The sequence below is a fragment of the Ostrinia nubilalis genome, chromosome 26, assembly GCF_963855985.1.
Source record: "Ostrinia nubilalis chromosome 26, ilOstNubi1.1, whole genome shotgun sequence".
In the NCBI taxonomy this organism is placed as follows: domain Eukaryota; kingdom Metazoa; phylum Arthropoda; class Insecta; order Lepidoptera; family Crambidae; genus Ostrinia; species Ostrinia nubilalis.
The window spans coordinates 4,492,803-4,516,443 of record NC_087113.1 but is presented as its reverse complement, the minus strand read 5'-3'; the positions used below and the strand labels follow the sequence as shown (position 1 = coordinate 4,516,443).

At 38.1% G+C, this 23,641-nt stretch overlaps 1 protein-coding gene across 3 annotated transcripts in view; it reads right to left on the bottom strand.

Moving 5' to 3' along the window:
* LOC135084469 (sex peptide receptor) overlaps positions 1 to 23,641 on the bottom strand; it is a 482,468-nt gene that overhangs the window by 7,077 nt on the left and 451,750 nt on the right. For all 3 annotated transcript variants that reach the window (XM_063979248.1, XM_063979251.1, XM_063979249.1), the window contains one exon: positions 6,598 to 6,736. In XM_063979248.1, the coding sequence (XP_063835318.1) occupies positions 6,598 to 6,736 (139 nt within the window). The remainder of the gene's footprint in view (positions 1 to 6,597; positions 6,737 to 23,641) is intronic.

Here is a 23,641-nt window from a genome sequence, read left to right as displayed (position 1 = left end):
CAGATTACCAAGCGGATCTGACGGGATTGTTATTATAGTATCAGGAAATAGGGATGTCTTAGTTAATTTAGTTGGAGTCGTATTGAAGCCTTGTTCTCACTAAATGTATTTTGGTCGCGTGACTCGTTTTAAGTAACCGAAGGACTGGCAAAAAAGTGTTCGAACACTTTTTCTCTCTTACCCTGCCAGTTTACAAAAAGTGAGTAGTGTTTTATATGAACTAGTCTAAATCGACGGGTTTGAACTTATTTAGGCTGTCAACCAGTGAGCAGAGACGCGATAAACGGGACTATTCCCACATCTCGTTCCCACCACTGCAACTCCTGTGTAGCCAGGATCTACAGCTTGACCGCCATAAAAACCCAACCAATGAAGGTCAAGTTTGTCCCGGGGGAAAGTTAAACTGTCATTGGACCCGCAACGAAATTAATCAGAAGAACATAGGAGGAGTTCGAAATTAAGGTTCGACTTCCCTCCATTGCAAAGCGGATGACAGGTGACAAACAAAGGAAAAACCTTTAAGAAAAGATTATGCAAAGAGACGTCGTGATAAGGTGTGCTTTTAATGAACAAAAGCTTTGCAGTTTTATATCCGTCCAAATCTATTTCATCGCCATTCTCATCAAGTCCTAGATTAGGCCAGAACCATTAAAAAAGTGGGTTGCTTACTGCACTTGGTGGAAAGTCTGTACGCCACCGCATCGCTAAGCATTGAAATCGGAACCGGAAGTAAAAAATCCAATCAGAAGTTCCGGAAATTCCGGAATCGGAATCGATGATCCGTAACATCTCTAGTCTGTATATTCGTGTATCGGCTATTTCTAAATATGGAACCTCTTACACGTGTCACGGATTTGAGGCATGTAGCGATGGTTCTGACCCAGAAGGTCATACAGGGTGTTAGGTAAATGGGTATATGAGCCGACACTAGCCCATGTTAACATGGGCATATAAATGGTATGGTGAAGTCAGAAATTTGATATCATCATTTTATTTTTTTAAATTTTCATATAAAATAAATTTTATAAAATCCGATTTGTATGAAAAATAAATGAAGATATCAATTTTCTGACTTCACCATACCATTTATATGACCATGTTAACATGGGCTAGTGTCGGCTCATATACCCATTTACCTAACACCCTCTATAATTAAATAGCATTTGGATCAACTTTCTATTTGATATTGGTTCGATATACTCGTAACCGCAATAATTATTTATAGAAGTATTTTAATGATGAGATCAAAGGTTTTTATATCAATAACTTTATTTAACCTGAAAATATATTAATAACAAAATACCTATAAAGGTTTTGCAAATTACGAGTACAATGGAGTTTAAGGGACTTCTTAATTATGAAGCTTTACCTTTTAGTCAAAGTAAACATTTATTAATTGTAGTACTTTTCATTATTAACATTATGTTTAATGTCCTTTATTTTCCGACTCCGATTTATGTTTATTTGTAGTTAATCCTCAAAAGGCTTATTTTGCCTGATAACTTTGCTTGGAAAACTAAAGTGTCTTATTGACGTATTTATTATTTAGCCTAAAACAAAAACTGTCAAAACGAACTTATTTTTCATTTCATTTACAGGATTTACGTAAGTTTCTTAGCTTAATAAAACTCTAGTACTAGAAAAAATCAAAGAAAAACTTGGCTTTTATTCTATTCAGTCTACATTGGCAGTAAGCTGACTGATTGATCCTGGCCACACAGGAGTTGCAGCGATGGGAACTAGAATCATAAATAATTCCTTACTAGCGGTCCGCCCTGGCTTCGTACAGGTAGAAGACACTGTAAAAATAAATGTGCATATGTTCATCAAAAACTAATTAGAATTCTAATGGTGAAAGAATTTTTCAAATCGGTCTAGTAGTTTTTGAGTTTATTCGTTACAAACATACAAAAAAATCAAATCTTTCCTCTTTAAACGAGTAACATTAGTTTTTTTTATCCACAACGATGTAGCTCTTGGCCTGTATCTCACCTGATGGTAAGTGATGATCAGGCCGAAGGCGGAAGCGAGCTTCACCCAGAATCCTCAACCACGGAGGATCTAATAGATTAAATAACAATGACTATTGTAATCCTTTATAGATAATATAATTTCCTTTTTCTTTCACAACATGAGACAGGGTAATGTAATTCCATCCACCATATCATTCATTTATTCATAACCAATGTCGACTGGAGTCTCGAGCAGGTGTATTGTGGTTGATTTTTTTGTCTCAGATCTAAATATTTGTCATATTACACCCAGTCTCGGGAATTCGTTTCTTTTTATTTTCTTCGGGGCATCAACGAAAGTATTGTGTTGCTACGGCAGGGTTTCCCAATTTTTCTTTGCCAAGGAACCCTAATTGATTATACTTTTCCTAGCGGAACCCCCGTACTACTCCGCCCGCACGCCCTGCCCCTCCCTTGTGCGTAAACAAGTCGGTGCGAGCGAACAACGTCGGTCACGAAACGTGGGATAATATTTTTTACGGAACCCTTGCGGCCTTTCCACGGAACCCCAGGGTTCCGCGGACCACCATTCGGGAACGGCTGTGCTACGGTATAACATTATATCCTTGCAGTCTTTGACTTATTTTTATTTGATACCTAACTAGTTTGTCTTTGGGTAGTAATTTGACGAATTTATGTTTGTTTTATTTACTTGTGTTTAATTATGAACCTTTTAGAATTTTGGGCACACTGAAAACCAGCGTCGGGGCCTGGCATATGCTGAGTGGGGTCCCATTGCGATGGGCATCGCTGTTGCGACAGGATAGCACTGCTGTTCACTTTTTATTTCCTTGTAATATTTATGTGCTATTTCTGTCTTTTTTTCCGTATACCTTCTCTAAGTGATGTTCATCATGAAAAATTTTTCTTTCTTTCCTTCTAAAATTAAATACTTCGATTTTAGAATCGACCGATGTTATAGATAGGTGTTAAATTAAGTGGTATAAGCGTCAAAAGTTAGAAAGGTAGACAGATAGACAGAGTTACTTTCGCATTTATTTATTACCACTTACGGATCTAGATAAGAAAAATTGGGCAATTTTATGAGTAACCTAATAGCATTTGACTCCATAGCCTAGACCAGGGTTTCTTAAAGTGGGGTACGCGAACCCCCATGGGTTCGCCATTCCACGGTAGCCCCCTACCTTCGCAAAAAAAATTACGTAATGGTGCCAGACTTAAATTGTCCAAAATGACTCCTAAAATTGACAAAAAACAGAGCTTTTTTCTTCATATTAAAAATAAAAAGATTTTTTTGGCAATTTATTTTTCGATAGCTGTGCTATGTGTAGATAAGAGGCTGGGGTTCGCTGTCACCTCGAAACTTTTAACAGGGGTTCGTGGAGCCGAAAGTTTGAGAGACCCTGGCCTAGACGAATACTCGTATAATACACACGCAATAAGTAATTTATCAGACATTACTCATAGTAATTGGTTTAGTCAGTGTCGAGCCGACGGCTGATGATGAGATATGACTTGGCTTTCATAATAGAACATTAACTGTAATGGCGCTATGTAGTTTCGTAGATGACGGAGGTTAAGTAATTAAATCAAATTAGACACATATTTCTGAAAAGATTAGGTGTTATAGCAGTAAGTATACTCGTACAATAGGCTAGTTTCCTAAAAAATTTTTTTTAGTCCGTCATGTTTAATATCAAAAAATATTGGACACCTATATTTTTGGTTATGGTGCGTTGAAGTTCTGCGCGATGTCACAAAGTGCGGCACTTTTATGCACTCATTGACGTCACGGGCTCTTCTTATGAACTTTGGCGCGCTTTATCTCTTTAAATTTTCATTACTTTGAAAAAGTGAAAAATACGTGTAGAGTATTTTTTGATAAGTTAACTGACGGACTAATTAAAAGTCTTGCTTTTTGACTTAGGAAACATCCCTATTGTCAAATTGTTAACATGATTAAGTTTGTACTAAGAGCTAACCATCGTTTTACGTTTTAAAAAAGCTTTTGGCTGATCTAATTGTCATTTTGTTATTTTAACTACGGATCAAGAAACTGGGCCTTGGTAATTTGTGAATTCATCATCATTAATCATCATCACCCTTTTCAGTATCATTGTAATTACCTTCTCATTAAATAATGTTAAGTATTGTAAGTGTATTGTCGATGATACTGAATAAACATTTTTTCTTTCTTTCTTTCTTTCTTTCAATCTCGTTTTCAGTGTAGGAGCACGACTCTCCCCTAATTTGTCAGAATATTCGTATGGACTTTTAAATAGTGCTTACTATTAAATAGTCAAAATATTTCAAGAAAAAAAAATACATTCTCAAGCTGGTACTTTTAGCCCTACCAGCGCTTCGAGATCAACATTGTTATTTGTACGTAACGTAATACATATCTACTGGTAAGTACACACCGGTTTTTCTTATAGGGTAATGAGAAGTTCCTTAGATGATACAGTCAATCCCTATGGCTACGATACTCAAGTAAATAGTGGTTTACAACTAACGGGAATAGCAGTAAGTTATATCGCTGAAACTGTGCTCAGGCAGTAAGAACTTGCTAAGTCCCATTCCTCAAAGTCCCTGAACACCGATCTACGGAACTAGCACGGTTACTTTGTTCCAACAGTGCCCTAGTCTCATGTTCACGGTTAAGAACTTTTAAAATCCCATCAAAAACAATACTTGTCAAAAAAACCAAGTCTCGCAACTCAGTTGTTCTACGGTAAAAAGTTGTTATTACATGGATCTCACAACTTTTTACCGTAGAACAACTGAGTTGCGAGACTTGGTTTTTTTGACAAGTATTGTTTTTGATGGGATCTCATTTCTTTTTGTATTTTGTAGACAGCAGTTATGTATCTAGAAAACTGGACCGAAATTGAAAAATTTTACTCGACTTGGCGGTTGCACTACCGTGCCCCCAAATATCATTTCTTTTTGTATTTTGTAGACAGCAGTTATGTATCTAGAAAACTGGACCGAAATTGAAAAATTTTACTCGACTTGGCGGTTGCACTACCGTGCCCCCAAATATTTTAGTTTTTCCTTGATTCATACACCAAACACTACTTATATTCCAAATTTGAAGCTTCTAGGTCTGCTAGAAGTGCCTTAGAGTTTTGATGATCGGTGAGTCAGTGAGTCAGTCAGTGAGTGACAAAATTAAGTAACTTTGACCCGTTATAATTCTTAAACTACTGGTTCAAATTGAATGAAATTTTAAATATACCGTGTCTTTACAATGCCTGCATAGCTAATGAAAATTCAGCCTTCTAGTTTTATCCACAACGAAGTTACAGGCGGTCGAAAATGGCCTGAATTGCTTCGAGAAAAGGATGGTACGGCCGTGCCGCTTTTTTGCTCGACTTGGTGGGGGCACTGCCGTGCCCCCAGATAAAACTAGGGAGTTGAAATGTTTCTTTTTTTCGCTTGTCTGGCCTGGCGAACGTGTTTTGCATTGTGAAGTCGAGTTGTCTTCGCAAGGCAAAAAAGGATTTTGGTTTGTGTTTTTTGTGTAACACGGCGAATGTATATCATTCGCCGTGTGTAATAAAGCATACGAATGTGCTTTATTTCCAAAACTAGAATAAAGTACACTGTAAATAATTTTCTATTACGAATGTCACAGAAGTTTTTATATCGGAACCGAAACAGGAACCGGAGTTTTTAATTTGGTTTTATTAGAACCGGAGACGCGGAGACAGAAGAGAGATTTGTTTAGGACAGGTCTAATCAAGTTTCTTCTGGCTATGGGGATAGTTCTGGTGCTGGATTTTGTGCGAACAAGAGAAGTTTCACTGTTCGATTTTGACAACTACATATTATAGGATTTTAAACGTTTCCTACCTAGCCACTTTTGTCCTGGAAAAGAACCCTAAAGAATCAAAGGCAGCTACTTAACTCAAGAATGGTTCTGCCATTCTTGAAACGGATGGAGAAACAGATTCTAACGCAGCGAGGGTGTGCCTTCTGGATGTGGGCTTAGTTACAGTGTTGGATTTTGAGGAATTTCTGCTTTGACGATTTCTCTACACTTTTGAAGGCTGGTGTATTCAAATCTCTTTGGTCTTAAAGGCAGTTACTTAATCTGCAGACTTACTCGAACTGTTGAACTGAACTGGCGCTGCCACTTTTTCTTTTACCTAGACTTAAAGACTAGGATCATGTCTAGACTCTAAACTTTCTAAAGGTATCAAAGGTAACTTACTCTGCAGACCTCCTCGTGACGTGAGGAACGTACTGCCGGTCAACGAACCGAGGCAGCTGGTGCAGGACCACCACTCCGATATAGATGCATGATACGAGGGCTCAGACCTAAGTACTATACTACTACCTAGTCATATACAGTTGGATGTCCTCTTGTCAGAACAAGATTCCCTTAAGACTGCTGCAAGACCATACATGGATAGAAGACACTACTGCAACCAGATCAGCACCATTCTTGCAACGGAAAGATAAGCAGATTCTAGGGCAGCAAGAGTGTACCTTCTGATTGTGGTGACATTTCTGGTGTTGGATTTTGGGCTGCTCAAGACTTCATGCTTTGATGGTTTCTCTTCACTTTTTAAGGTTGGTATGTGAATGAGCTGGAGATCTATTCAAGATAGCTACTTACTCTGCAGACCTCCTCGAACTGCCCACGCCACACTGTGACGTGAGGGACGTACTGCCGGTCCACGAACCGAGGCAGCTGGTGCAGGAACGCCGCCACTCCGATGTAGATGAGGCACTTGATCACTCGGGGCATGGTGCACCTGGAACCAACGAGAAGATAGACTATAGATAATTTCATCCACGAAGACGCGCCCCACCACTTTTTGGTCGAGGGAAGCGCGGGGTGCGGGGAGTTTGATCCGAGCAATCCGAGCGTCATTATTGTAGTGTGCGTGTGCACTCCTGGATAATTATCCAATTGCAACGCTGTTATCACACACACAAACTACAATAATGACGCTCGGATTGCTCGGATCTATATCAGTCGTGTTTTGGAGAACAAACTGTCCCTCAAAGACTTATGATGTCCTAGAGATACACTGTCAGTCGTGTCTTGGAGAATAAATCAATAAAATCTTTCAAAGGCTTGATTTGGCTGAGATGTCCTGGATTCGCTCACGCGAAATAGTGGTTCCCAAAGCCAAAAATAAAAGAAGAAAACGAAGTCCTGGATTCGTGGCTGTGGCAGAATATTAAGTTAACATCATCATCAGGTCATTCTGTCTCCACTGCAGGAGCACGACCCTCTCTGATTTACCAGAGGCAAATGGAGGATTTGGCCTCCACTCCCCACACTGGCCAGATGAGTTTGGGAGGCCTGATGTCAGCATATTTTTCACTTAGTCGCTTCTTACAACGGGAAAAGCAGGTATGGTCTTATTCTACTCTTTAAATACAATAGTTATTGGAAGCCTTTGGAAAAAAAAGCGGATAAAGATTGAGGTGCGCTAATTCTTCCAAATAAGCCACATATAATGCCCAGTTGCTGAAAGAATTCAATCCAGCGACTTGGCCCGTGGACCAAGCTAAAAGTGGGCCAAGTCGTAGAAGACTCAGCTTTACGAATTTCGAGATCAATATTTTACACGTGTTCAAATAAATAATTTAAGTAACACCAATTACTCGATCGGAGTCACAGCCAAAAGTTGTACACAAATAAAACAACACACATTAATAAAGAACGGGAAACTCGGAAAGGTAAGTGTTTACATTATTGTGTATTCCGAACTGTTTTATAACTTTTAATGATGTGAGTTTTTTCAACTTCCCGCCTTTTCCCTTGTTATTACATAAACAGCCTTTGAATTTAAGTAAACGGACGAAAATGGGGAAGAGCTTTTGAAACTTTTCTAAACTTATTCTTGTCATATTATGCAACCCGATTTCTTAACTTACCTGTCGTAACCTTATATCTTTTATACGTATACCTATCCTACTAATATTATAATCCTGCTAAGGTGTGTTTCTTATTCTTTCACGCGAATATTTTAAACGGATTTAGATGAAATTGTAGAGATGTAGTTTGAGACCCAGGGAAAACAAAATAATAATGTTTTTAATTTGGTTTTCGGAAGAATACTACGAAAGGACTATACGTTAGTAGGTACTAACTTATTGTACCTTTATAATGTTTTTCTAATGTTTCAGTATCTTTCTCGTGCCTTTTAAAATTAACTGTAACAACAATAAATTACTTTAAACTAACATAATTTACAAAAGGCTATCACTATTGCTACTGGCATATAATTTAAATCAACCCTTTATAGGCTTATTAAAATAACCTAATTTTAAAAAGGTTTTTAAAATGTCAGCCAAGTCAATTTCGGGGTCTACACTAGCAAAAACAAGTAACTTAATGTTCTGTTAAAATATTTAATTAATTTCTACTTCGCCGGTTTTTTTAAACTTTGTAGTCAAACTGACTATCAAAAACCTTTGGAACTCCAAAAATTGATTTAATGTCAAGCTATAAAAACGAAGTCGCGGGCGGCCGCTAGTATCAAATAAGAAGAAGCATTTGCTGCTATTTCAAGTAGGTAGTATTAAGAACCCGGTACATTTCAAATTATTTTCATAACCGTGTTTTGTGCCCCATTTATACCCACAGATGAGCTATAAACGTTTTATAAAATCGTAAAAATCTAAAATTAATAAACTTCATTTCGAGGGCACGTTTTATGATTGTTTAAAGAGTAACTGAGTGTTTCGTATTTTTAGCGTTCCAGTAAAATTTTGCTATTTCAAGATGGCGGCTCATCATAGAAAATAGAAGTATGAAGTAATAGGCTAGTTTCCTAAAACTCACTTTTAGTCAATTACATTATCAAAAAATATGGGACACGTATATTTTTATTTGTCAATCAAACAAGTAATTACGAAGTTCTGATGCGTTAAACTTCCGCATGACGTCAGTAAGTGCTACATTTTTACGCACGCCTTGACGTCACGGGCCTTTTCTTACGAACTTTGGCGCGCTTTATCTCTTTCAATTTTCATTACTTTGAAAAAGTGAAAAATACGTGTCGAGTATTTTTTGATAAGTTAACCGACGGACTAATTCAAACTCTTGCTTTTTTACCCAGGGAACATCCTATTATAAAGTATTAAGCGTAAGCCACACCTAGCGATGCTAACTTAGTTGAAGGTAGTTGAATTAAGCAGTAAGTAGTTTGCGAGGTTGAGGGTAGATTGACACGCGCGAGGTGCAAACTTAGTCTTGCTCACGGTGTGGTCTTTGCCTGAAACTTGTAGGTTTTGTGGTAGGAATTTTATCAATATCAACTTTAAAGGAAGGCTTACCAGTTATTAAGGCTGAGTTGTAGGTACCACCTTACTTTACCCGTAACATGTTTTTTTGTATGGAGTTTGACAGACGTTTGACGTTTGTTAAAGTTAAAGAAAGATGGTGCAACCCAGCTTTAAATGGTGTCATCATCATCATCATCATCATCTCAGCCATAGGACGTCCACTGTTGAACATAGGCCTCCCCCAATGTTTTCCATGTTGCCCGGTTGGTAGCGGCCTGCGTCCAGCGCTTTCCTGCTACCTTTATGATGTCGTCAGTCCACGTCCTTGTGGGTGGACGCTTAAATAGTGTAGGAACTGGGAACTACCTAATTTTGTTCATTTTATTTATGCCTTCAGCTCTAGTTGAAATGGATAAAGAGCAAGCTTTGATTTGGCTGCCTTTCCATACCATTTCCTTAACAGAGGAGAGTAGTGATATTGTTGATTTTTTGGAACTTATTAACTTCTAGCGAGATCGAAAAGTGCGCGTTTTTTAGTTAAAGTCTCGAGCTAACAAATACGCGCTGTTGCGAGCTCGCTGAAATTAATAAATATCCTTGAACATTTGATACTGTGCCTCTAGACCCAAACTAAGCAAAGCTTGTACTATGGGTACTAGACAAAGACAACGGATAAAACATACTTGAATACTTTTTTTTTAAATAGGTACATACATAAATATTATACATAGATAGAAAACACCCTGCCTATACAAACAAAATATGTGTTCATCCACACAAATGTTTGTACTGTGCGGGAATCGAACCCGCGATCTCTCGGCATAGAAGTGCGTTACGAACACTACACCAAACGGCCGAATACGTTTCCAAAAATCAACAATGTCACAACTCCCCTGTGTTACAACTCTCCTCGATCTCCCCTACATATAAAGCTATGACACAGTCATCATGAGTCACCAACTATGTCTCGTCACGTCGTAAAATCGGTAAACACACCATAACGATAATATTTTATTTGGCCAAATTTTTATTGGGCTCGTAAACGATTCCTGCTTTCGGAGATACATCGGCAAAATGTTTTTTGAAGTGAATACTTTTTATGGCCATAATAAAAAACGTTTAGGACTGGCTGGTAGAATGTTAGAACATTAAAAGTTGATCAAAAGCTGTCAGGTGTGGTAAATAAACCACATCAAAATCAGTCAATTTATGAGACGGAGTCAGACGTTATATGTAACAAATACTTTTCTGAAAACTGCATCAAAATCGGTACAGCCAAACGCGAGATAATTGTGGACAAATATACTGGTCAAATGGACTCTCCTTTTGTGGAGTCGGTTAAAAAATGAAAAGTGTGATTTGAATACAAAATATTGTAATTTTAATATTCTCGTACATAGGTATTATATTATACTTATGTTCGGTACAGGGTGAATTTTATACTTGATCAAACATAAGGGTAAACACAGGGTTGATTCTACTACACAAATACAACTACTAACTACCTATATTGTAAACTTTATATAACGACTCAAGGGACTGGGCATTTTTCGACGGTATAGAAAATTGTTGTTAAATGGAGTGTCATGGTAGAGTAGATAGAAAACAAGGTAAACTAATAGAGTCAATGATAAAGGACAGTGCCAATCCATGTATGGAAGTTGGACCAAGTGCTGCCTAGAATGAAACCATAGTACATTTTGTTCCTCAGGCCAATACTAATTTGTAAACCGAAGCGCACTGAAATCTATCCCTGGAGTTAAGAGAAAAAAAGAGTTTTGTTTTGAATTATTTACATACAAATATCATCGATGTATACGTACTACGCATAAGATTTCGCGATTGTGGCATTAAATAACACTCGCTATGTTGAACTTAACCATACTGCATCCGTAAACCTTACTTTAGTACGACTTCGACATACTTTATAAGCGATCAAGCGCTGTTGCAGTAGTTTGGTTAGTTGACAGAAATTAATTATTTCCAAAATCGAGCAAGAAGTTTTAGCTTACAATAACTTCATTAATCGATTGTAATAGGTACACCAATAAATTGATTTTTTACAAGGTTAGAGAACTGAAACTTCTTGCTTCATTTTGGAAATATTGAATTTACGAGTATGTCAACTTACCAAACAAATAAAACAGAGAGTTTGACAAACAAAGAGTTTGTCGTTAAATCGTACACAAAGAGTTTACATACCAAATAAGGAAACTGGAAACGGAGCCCAATCAATTTTCCTTGACAATTTCATAGAAGACATATAATTTTTCGAATGGCTATCAAACTCGACGAGATTTTATTGGGAAATTCTCAATAATTGTAATATTTTTCGTAGAAGCTATAGAAATCATTCGACGCAGTTGTGTGGAAAAATATGTGGTTCATATTATGAGCCCTTTCATATATTTCTGCCACAGTGAATGCTATGTACCCAATAATATCGTGTTTTGGCATTTTCATATTAAATGGGATTGCTCTTTCAATTACCTATAAGTACTGAAGATCAAAAGTAGAGATAATAACCTAAACACTAATTTATAGTTTTAAACTAGCGGCCGCCCGCGACTTCGTACGCGTAGATCCCGTTTTACCCCCTTCATCTATCTTACGCGGTTAAGATTTTTTCATACAAATGTTTTTTTCCGCTAACTCCCGTTCCCGTGGGAATTTTGCAATCCTGTTGTAACTAAGCTTTAAGTTTACTAAGGTACCTGCTGCATGCCAAATTTCAAGCGTCTAACTTACGCGGTTTAGTTTTTTCATACAAAAGGATTTTCCCGCTAATTCCCGTTCTCGTGGCAATTTCGGGAATTCCTTTCTTAGTGCGCCTCTACAGTACCTAAGGTACGTCCCTTTCAAATTTCAAGAGCCTACGTTTAGCCGTTTAGGCTGTGCGTTGATATGTCAGTCAGTCAGTTTCTCCTTTTATACAGTGTGTCCGGACTTAAATCCTTGTAATTTTGCGATAAATGGGTCAAGCCCCAAAGGACAATGTTCGTTCTCCATACATTGTTCGCCTAAGAACCAACAATTTTGACATATTACTACCCGAAAGCGAAATAATACGATTCTGTGTGTAAGAACAATGATTCCTGATGGACACTTGCCATAAAATTAATGATTAAGAATATTAAATCACAGCGATTTTATAATATGTCGTTTATGACAACATGGCGTCTAATGTATTGTGTGAATGTATGAACGCCGATTCGCGAAAAATGTTTTATATTGTCGTCACGCCGAGTCGCAGCCAAATAGTATAAAATAATAGAACAAGTTTTAGAAATACAACTCGGCATTCCACTTTTATAATATGCCCACATATTGCACGTAAATAAACAACATGAATCGTAGGTTGTTTCCACCCTTGTCATCTGACACATGAAATAAACTCCTATTGTATTATAGATATCGAAGCCGAATCGTATATAATAATAGAATGGGTTTTGGAGATCACTCGGGGTTCCACTTTTATAAAAAACCTACATATTGCATAAAAATAACACGAATCATGAGTTTTCTTTTCACCATTTACATCTGACACGAGATAACAAACTCCTATCTCCATGACTACCGTCGTAGTCTATGCCAAAGACTACAATATTTTAAGCAAAAAGTTTCAAACCTTAGCGGCTACAGTAACCCCTGGGCCACATACATCATGATAACATTCGGTCGACACCGGAACGAAGTCTTGCGATTATGCAAAAAAACATCGTATTCTAGTGCGGCTATATCACGTTCAACCGGGGTTTTAATTCGACTAAATTCCTGACTAAAGACTGGAAGAAAATACGCCGCATTGTATGAGCACTTCGTGTTCGTTAAAGCGGCTTCAGATCTAGAGCCCACACAGTTTTCTTTCCAATAATATCCGCAAGTAGCGCTGCATGATCAAAAACGGCAATAGTTATTAAGGTGCCAAAATTATATGATTACTTTGGCACGGTATTATACACGTTCGAAGATTTGTCATTTTCATTCATTTCATCATCATCATCATCATTTCAGCCACAGGACGTCCACTACTGAACATAGGCCTCCCCCAATGACTTCCACATCGCACGGTTGGTAGCGGCCTGCATCCAGCGCCTTCCCGCTACCTTTATCAGGTCGTCGGTCCACCTTGTGGTGGGTTGACATTGCAGAATATGACTTTTGATAGGTTCATCATAGAATTCGGCGGGGATATCCTCACGGAGGAAGTTCGAAAAAGGGCGGAACAAGATCTTATAATAATGCAAGGCCGAAGCTGTAACGCGCGTGCTCCTACGTGTAATCCGGCGAGTATGCAATAAATAGTAATGTCTGGTAAATAGCGGTAATACGTATCGTTCGTTCGTTCGTTTCAGCCGAAAAGACGTCCACTGCTGGACAAAGGCCTCCCCCAAGGATTTCCACGAAGACCGATCCTGCACCGCTCGAATACAGGCACCTCCCGCGACCTTGACCAGATCGTCGGTCCTCCTAGTGGGAGGCCTGCCCACGCTACGTCTTTCGGCTCGTGGTCGCCACTCAAGAACTTTCCTGCCCCAGCGGCCATCAGCTCTACGAGCTATGTGCCCCGCCCCGTCTATGTCTATATGCGCTACGATTACAGGGTATCATTTTGCATAGTCGCAAGACTTCACTCCGCTGCTGTCAAATCAATGTCGCATAATGTTATCGCAATGTGTGTTGCCCTTGGCCAAATCACAGAAGCCTATGCGAAGAAAGAGCACTTGAATGACAATGAAAATCAGGGTTACCATTTTATAAGGTCTCCTCACTATTGAGGGTAACAAAGTAACATTAATAATCTAGCCATTAATTACATTTATTACCTATACGAGAAAGTAAAGCAACATGCGGTTTTATTTTAATTTGTAAAATATTTGTAACAGTTTGTTCTAAGTTTAGTTTTACAACAGTATTGCTGTTTCAGCTGTCACTGTGAAGCTTTGGGATAATAAATAAATAGAAAAAATATTAACATAAATATTTATTTAAGTTTTTATGTTCATTATCATAATATGCCAATTTAAGTTACACTGTGTGACAGTCTTTGACACTAAACAAACTCTTCAGCTTAATAATACCTACCTACAGGGCGTTTTTATAGTTACTCTTGCTGATGAAACAAGAAGGGTTGATTCTACTACTGAAATACAACAACTTTTCTTACAGGACCAATATCAAATTCTCAAAAAAATTCACATTCTCGTGATGGTGATAATTTCTATGGAGAGGTTTTTTTTTATATTCGGTCTCTTGGGATAAGTTATTCCATTTGAGCAGTAAAATTAATCCTTTTTATTTGATCACATATAAAAATAACACAAGTGTTTAGGAAAACTTCTTCTTTGGTATGGTATCACTACGGAGTTATAATGGCGGCAACTCTGTATCACTGACTTGTAACTTTCAAACAGTATGAATAATAAGGGCACCACATTGGTTTTCTTTCTGAAAAAAGGCTTTCACTTTTAGTACTAACCCTTTAGCACTATTTCATTGAAATAAAAATACAATAAACGCACAGAAGACTGAAATTGAGTCAACTGACGTGACATTTATAATTTGTTGACATTATGACAGTTTGACAAGACTAGGGATTGAAAAAGTTTTAATTGAAAAAGTAAAATGACAATTTATTAAAACGATTCACAAGGATATAATCGATTAAAAATATTTATAAAATGTTCTGATACTTGCCTGTAGCGATTATCCAATCCTGGTTTCTACTGAAAAACTACCTCGTGGCAATTTTAATAAAATAATAAAATCTTTATCTTCTCTTTCACAATCTATAAAAGTTCATTTGGTCTATTATTATACATGCGCTATGAATGAGGGTTTTCGCGATTGAAAAATCCGCGAGATGGCAATACGTAGACGTGAGGTCCAAATGCTGCATGATTGGTTATTTTTGACATGACATTGACAGATATGTCAAAATCCACCAATCATGCAGCATTTGGACCTCGCGTATACGTATTGCCATCTCGCGGATTTTTCAATCGCGAAAACCCTCATTGGCATAGATTATAAGAGACTGGCAACTATACTAGGTTGATATATGTTTCTCTCACTTCAACTGGCATTGGATTCAACATCGGATTCTGACACTTTTACAGTTATGATACCATGAATATCAGTTTATGGTCCTAATTATTTTCATTTTATTTACGACTTTCGACCAGTTGGACACTTTAGATAGCTTCTTGTAAAGGTGTCAATATCTTTTTAGCTTTTAACGCAAATCTAGTCTTCTAATCGATTTATTTTATTTTCAAAATCGATATTTTATTGTCTATGATGGCCGCAGGAACATCACTATACATGGACTCCCAGCAATAAAGTACGGTAATGCCTCGTACAGATTTTATCGGCAAAAATAATGGAACTTGATAGGTTTTAGACCATGCCACGCACCAAAACGTCCGGAAGTTGTAATAGTATTATAGAATAAACGTTAAAAGACTTATTTATTTAATTTTTCAATTCTTAAGTGTCCATTAGAATGAATGGGTGCATAATGTATTAAAAAAAATAGAAAATAATTATGATGGGTTAATGTTTTTGGGCGGTTTTTTAGGCGGTTTCTGACAATGTCCTTATCGATAAAATTGTCCCTAGATTTTGCCCTTAAAGTTTGATCACTACATGCCCGGACACATTGTATATTTAGAGATAGATTTTGCTATAGTACTGTGGTATATAGATCTCGTAAGGCGAAACATCATTATTATCATCATTTCAGCCATAGGACGTCCACCGCTGAACATAGGCCTCCCCCAGTAATTTCCATAATGACCGGTTGGTAGCGGCCTGCATCCAGCGCCTTCCTGCTACCTTTATGAGGTCATCGATACACCTTGTACTGGACGTCCTACGCTGCGCTTTTTGGTGCGTGGCGGTTCCGTTAAGGAAAATATACTAACTGTATTCATCATCATCATCATTTCAGCCATAGGACGTCCACTGCTGAACATAGGCCTCGCCCAATGCTTTCCATGTTGATCGATTGGTAGCGGCCTGCGTCCAGCGCAATTTAGCGCAAAAAGCGTCGAATCCAACTCGGCTGGGCAGCGTTCGGGAAACTACGCAACATCTTTTCGTCCAAAATACCTTAGTACCTGAAGACAAAAGTCTACAACCAATGTGTGTTACCAGTGATAACTTATGGCTCGGAAACTAACTGTATTATCTAAAATTAAATATTACGTACTGTAGATGGATGTGATGTATTTGTGATTGAAACTCGTTTTCTTCGATACTCAGCGTTTATAACATGAAATAACGTATACAAATATTTGATGTTCGCGGTTAGAGGAATGGTAGTCAAGTGGGGTAGGCGCCGGGCGCGATCGCAACCGTTATCTGTCAGTTTCGTGCGTAGTGATGTGCGAGCTCGCTAGTGATGTCGTAATCGATTTCTGAACATGCCCCCCGCCTTGGAGCAGCTGCCTCCAACGGTTATTCTTCTGGCATTAATGGGCATAATCTCTGGTAGCTTCTTCTTATGATTCCGCTTTCAGTTTTCACGTCTGCCACTCGAGCTAGTCCATCTTCTCCCGGGAAGGTTTGTGTTATTCTTCCTAGTCGCCATTTTAGTGGTGGCAAGTTGTCCTCTTTTATGAGCACCAGAGTGTTAGGCGTCAAGTTGTCCTGGTTAATCTGCCATTTGGTTCTGGTCTGCAGTTCCCCGATGTACTCCTTCGTCCAGCGCTTCCAGAAGTTCTGCCGCATTTGTTCGACGCGCTCGTACCGGTTCAAGTGAGGCGTCGATGCAGTCGTGATGTCTTTGTAGCCAGGCGCAACAAGCGGTCGGCCAACCAGGAAATGGGCTGGAGTGAGTGGAAGTAGGTCGTTGGGATCGGTCGACATGGGATACATGGGTCTGGAATTAAGGATTGCTTCGATTTGTGCTAATAATGTTGAATATTCCTCATAAGTGAGGTTCGCGTTCCCTAACCGACGCAAATGGTGTTTGGTCGACTTGACCCCTGCCTCCCACAAACCACCAAAATGGGGCGAATACGGTGGAATGAAGCTAAATTTGATATTCTCATTGGCCGTATAGTTTATGATATCTGTTTGATTATTAATAAATGACTGAGATAATTCTTTTAATGCGCCTACAAAGGTTTTTCCGTTGTCGGAAAATATTTCCGCTGACTTTCCGCGACGAGACAAAAACCTTCTTAAAGCTAATAAATATGCTTCAGAACTGAGACTCGTTACTAACTCTAAATGCACTGCACGAGTAGTAAAACAAACAAATAGGCATATATAACATTTGCTCAATTTTGCCCCCCTTCCCCTTCGATTTAAAATGAACACAGGTCCTGCGTAATCAACCCCGCAACGCTGAAATGGATACCCTGGCTCTAGTCGTTCAGATGGTAAGTTACCCATTTTTATATTTAATGTCTTTCCTCTTTGACGTGTACACGAAATGCACTTATGTACAGTTTGCTTCGCCAAATCTCGCCCTCTGAGTACCCACCAACTGTCTCTAATAGTGGCAAGAAGCAGCTGAGGTCCAGCATGAAGTAAGTGAATGTGTTCAAATCGAAACAAAAGTTGAGAGAAAATATGCTTTGAGCTTAACAGTATAGGGTGTTTTTTATTATAAGAATAATGTTCAGAATTTTGCAATCTTCCTCCCACTCTAATAAGACCCGAATTGTCCAAAAAAACGTCCAGACCGGAAATATGTCTAGATTTTATAGGTAAGTTATTTACTAAAGCGTGGTAAACATCTGGATGTGATTCTTGTTGTGCAAATTTTGCTAAAACATTTACCGACTCAGTAAGCTCTTTCGATGAGAATGGGCCGCTGCTGCGCTGCGATTTGTTTTTTATGCGCAAATTATTAATAAATCGCAACACATAACACATTGTGCGTCTCATTCGATTCCAATTAGAGAAACGTTCAAAAGGAAATGCATTATTTAATTTAGCTAAACATGATATTGTGCAATTATTTGATTTTAACTCCGGTATTTCACACATATCAAGAACTTGAACATCATTTTGACTAGATTCATTTTTAATTTCACGCAAAAACTCTGGCCCGTGCCACCAAATATCCGATTGTTGTAATGCATCGAGTGGTAGTCCACGTGACAACAGATCGGCCGGGTTATCTTTGCCCGCGACATGTCGCCACGGCAACTCACCGGTCAAATCATTTATTTGTACCACTCGGTTTTGAACAAAAGGTTTCAATAGATTTGGTGACATTTTGACCCAGCTGACGACAATCATTGAATCTGACCAAAAATAAACATTATTAAAACTTATTCTCCATGACTCACTAATTTTCTTAAATAATTTAGCCCCGACTAAGGCACCGCAAAGTTCAAGCCGTGGCATAGTGACTGGCTTAATAGGAGCGACTTTGCTTTTCGCACAAAGTAACCTGACTAGCACTGGTGAATCATCGCTGTAAGTACTCACGTACGCGCAGGCCCCATACGCGTCCTGTGATGCGTCTGTAAATATGTGCAAATCCGTGTATTTAGAATGGGGTTCCCTCACGTGACGTGGTATGCGTATGTTTTGTAAGCACTGAAATGTGTTAATAAAATTATGCCACTCATTACAAATATCATTAGGCACGGAGTCGTCCCAGCCCAGCTTGCAAAGCCATAGCCTTTGCAATAATATTTTTGCTATTATAATTACTGGCGATAATAAACCCAACGGATCATAGATTTGTGAGATAACAGATAAAATTATGCGCTTGGTAACATTAGTAAAGTTAGGATCAATTTTTGTAGTAAAGTGTAATAAATCTTCAGAATGAGACCAACCCAACCCAAGCGTTTTTGTTGAACAATTTTTATCTATTGATAATTCTTTTGTAATTTTACTATGGGAAGGTTCTAGATTAAACATCCATTTACGTAAGGGAAAACATGCCGACTTTAAAATGTCTGAAACTTTACTACAAATGTCCATTAAAGTGTCTTTATTATCGTGACCTGTTACCAAATCATCAACGAAAAAATCCTCGTCAATAATGCGTTTAATTACGTCATCCTCGCATTCTAACGCCAGCTGTTTGATGCATCGAATGCTAAGGTACGGCGCAGACGCCGTGCCGTATGTAACGGTATTAAGCTGGTATACACCGAGTTCATCTGATTTATTTTCACGCCAAATAATTAATTGAAGATTTCTTTGGTCTGACTGAATATTGATTTGCCTGTACATTTTCTCAATGTCAGCGCATGCTACATAATTAAACTGACGAAAACGCAGTAATATAGAGAAAACGTCATTTTGCAAACAAGGACCTATTAATTGTATGTCGTTAAGCGACTGACCTGATGTAGTTTTCGCACTTGCATCAAATACAACTCGTAGTTTTGTGGTGGTGCTGTGTTCGCGCAACACACCATGATGAGGCAAAAAATAATTTGGAAATGTATAATTATTAATGCGAGTCATATGTCCCAATTGTATATATTCATTCATGAAATCACAATATAGTTTTTTATATTCAGGTGAACTACGATCTAGTTTACGTTCAAGAGCGAAAAATCTATTTTGTGCGAGTGCGTATGAATCTCCTAGTGTGTCGCTGGCCTTAGCCAATGGAATGCGCACAAAAAATCTGCCCGCATCGTCTCGATACGTCGTTTCATTGAATAATTTTTCGCATATTAATTCGTCTTTTGTGAGTTTATTGCATGAAGTGATTTCTTCCAACTCCCAAAATTTTCTAAGTTGAGTATCTAATGATTGTGAATAATTACACTGAACCCTATTTATGCGAGTAAATGTTTTATTTTTTATTGGACCAGATATTATCCATCCCAATTTAGTATTTTGCAAATATGGGCCACTATTTAAGCGAATTAAGCCATCGTTTAATAAGTCCCAAAATTTATCTGCACCTATTAACAACTCAATTTCAGTTTGAGATTGAAAATACGGATCGGCTAACTGTATATTTTTTGGAACACTAATTTGCAATTTACTATTTAGTGCAGGTAATTGGGCCGTGATTTGAGACAAAACTAAACATTTTAAGCGAGTACTATAATCTGTGTATTTTGATTTTAGATTTATGTCACACGATTTTGATGAATGAGTCACTGAGTTACCAACACCAGTGACCTGAACAGTGGACTGTATTAATGGAACGTTTAATTTTTGACATAATGATTGACTAATGAAGCAGTGCTGACTACCATTATCTAATAAAGCGCGAGTAGTGTGATAGGTATTATTTGCATCTGCTATTTCAACCAAAGCTGTGGATAACAATACATTCTCTAATAATGAATGAGAAGTATTAATTTTATGCGTATTTGATGCGTGTGCTGCTGAATGCAATAAGTTTGTGTTACTAGAATGCGAACCGACTGCATTCTGTGACTCTGAAACTTGCACCATAGCTGATGATGTTGAAGCGTCATCACTATGAATTAAGCTGTTGTGTTTTTGATTACATAATTTACACGGGCCGAACCAACATTCAGATAAAATATGGCCGGCGCGTAAACAATTAAAGCATAGCTTTTTCTCTTTTAAAAAACTAATTTTATCTTTAACTGACAAATTCAAAAATGAATTGCATGCGTATAGTGGATGAGTATCGTTACACATACTGCAATTACGTGAACGCTTTGAATTATTTTTGTTTAATGTGTTTGATTGTTTATTTTGTGTTGTTACAAAACTATGTGATTTATTTTGAGTATTCAACCGGTTTTTAATGTTGTTATCAGACGTCGTGCTACCTTTACTGTGACATAAATTAATCGTTTCTAAGACATCCGCCCTATTTTTAAGAAAATCTAAAATATCATTTAATTTTAAACGTGTGCCAGACTGTGTTTGTGTGAGAGTACTTTTGTAGTATTCCCATTCACGCTCAGTGCATGAGTCTAATTTAGAAGTGATTAAATAAATAATTAAAGTATCCCAAGACTCAGTTGGCTCACCTAAGGTCTTAAGGGCACGCATATTTTTCAAAATGTTATCAATCAGCTTACGAATCTGCACTGATGATTCCTTATTTAGTGATGCAATATTAAACAACGCCTTGACATGATTTTGGACAAGTAAACGATTATTGTTATATCTATTTTCCAATAGATCCCATGCTATGACATAATTTTCAGATGAAAACTCCAATGATTTAATAACCATCAATGCATTACCCGTGAGAGAAGAACGCAAATAATGAAATTTTTGAACATTATCTATTTCTTTAGAGTTATGTATCAGAGACAGATATGTATCACGATATTCCAACCACTGGTCGTATGAACCATCAAACGAGGGTAGTGAAATCGTGGGTAGTTTAATTGCACAGGAACCTTTAGAAAATGATTTATTATTTTGTGTTTCCACTGAATTTTCGTTAATTATGCATTTAGACTTAGCTACACAAGCATAAAACTGATTCTCGAAGGTTTCTCTCTCTTTTAATTCTTTTTCAATTTGAATTTCAGGTACGTTAACGTCTATTTCATCTTGTATTTCTGAAAAACTAGATAGAAACGATTCCGCCCTTTCTAAGCGCGTTTGTAATTCTGTTCGAATTGCCTCAGTAATTGTGATATTTTCTAAGGAATCGACAAATTTTAAAAATAACGTTAGTTTACCGCGAATAACGCCTCTTTTTCTAGTCAAATCTCTTACTAAATTATCATCTAAACTTTCAAAATGAGTGAGAGAATGCTTCTTTTTAGTCATTTTGGCGTTTGTGGAACACAAGAGAACAAGATAACACTGATTTTACGTGAATAAAATGCACGGCAATACTTACGTGACCTTGACCGTTTCAACGTCACTTTCACCGGTTTAGTAACTTGTAATACGCACTGATATTACCACTATTAGCACAAAACACTGCGGATTATGAATAATGATAGGAAAATGAAAGGATGATTGACCTGACCGTGTATTCAATGCTGCCTTCTCTGCTGGTTTCGCGTGTCCGATTTATGCAGTTGATCACGACGATTCCTTGCTTTGCATCCGGCGTAGAAGTACCATGTAGATGGATGTGATGTATTTGTGATTGAAACTCGTTTTCTTCGATACTCAGCGTTTATAACATGAAATAACGTATACAAATATTTGATGTTCGCGGTTAGAGGAATGGTAGTCAAGTGGGGTAGGCGCCGGGCGCGATCGCAACCGTTATCTGTCAGTTTCGTGCGTAGTGATGTGCGAGCTCGCTAGTGATGTCGTAATCGATTTCTGAACACGTACCTTTAATTCATAATTCTATCATAAATTGAAATCCACGAAATCTTCGGTCTAAAATCTGTAATTTAACAAGAGAATTTTGTACGTTCCGATAATTTATTACCACTTCTAATTATATCTTGTAACCGAAGACTCTTTGGACCACAAATTAGACGAAGAACAGAAAAACTGCTTGTAGAAAGAAGTCTTTATTACTAAGTTTAATTTGTGTTTTCACAATAATAATTGTTTCAGGAGGAAATTCGAACTCTTTGGAATTATGAACTATGAATTAATTCACTACTTAATCTACATCCTGCACCTATTTCAAATATGCAAGTAAGACTCCTCGATGGTGGAAACTATTTATTAATAAGTATAATCTAATGAAAGGGCACATAGTACGCAGAACTGACGGCCGATGGGGCAGAAAGGTTCTGGAATGGAGGCCGCGTACCGGAAAACGCAGCGTGGGACGTCCACCTACAAGGTGGACTGACGACATCGTAAAGGTAGCAGGGAAGCGCTGGACGCAGGCCGCTACCAATCGATCAACATGGGAAGTATTGGGGGAGGCCTATGTTCAGCAGTGGACGTCCTATGGCTGAAATGAAGATGATGATGATAAAATGTCACAGTGTATCTTGATTTTCCGCTGTTTATCGTGTTCGTATGTTTGGTGCAGTCAGATGATACCAGATCGTTTTAGGCCTCCGACTAAACCGTTGGTTCCCAAACTTATTAGAGACGCGCCTCCTTTCGACCATACAAAAAATTCCGCGGCCGCGCCTCCTCCAGTCAAGATTATTTATTGGTCGTATCGAGCAGTCTGGAATGCATTCTCTCAGCGGTCGCAGGTTTTTTGTACTTAAGTACACAGATGGCCCGCGCTCCCCTTTAAAGGTCTTTGCGCAATTGCGCCCCCCACTCTATGAACCAATGGAATACGTAGCAAGCCTACAACAATCGTGTCTAATGTGCCTTCCATAGAACGGAGATCCTTGTGATAAAATCCTACTAAATATGGTCACCATGGTCACTCATCGTCGGTTGAATAAACTGAACATGCTGATGCTTTTACACTGTACGCTGTATCATTAATTAATTGCCTTCGCCTAATTAGCGGTAGATAAACATAAGCCCGAAGAATTTGGGCACGATTTATTTTAGGCTACGGATATGCACACGCGGGGCGTGAAGCGGGGCGTTAATTT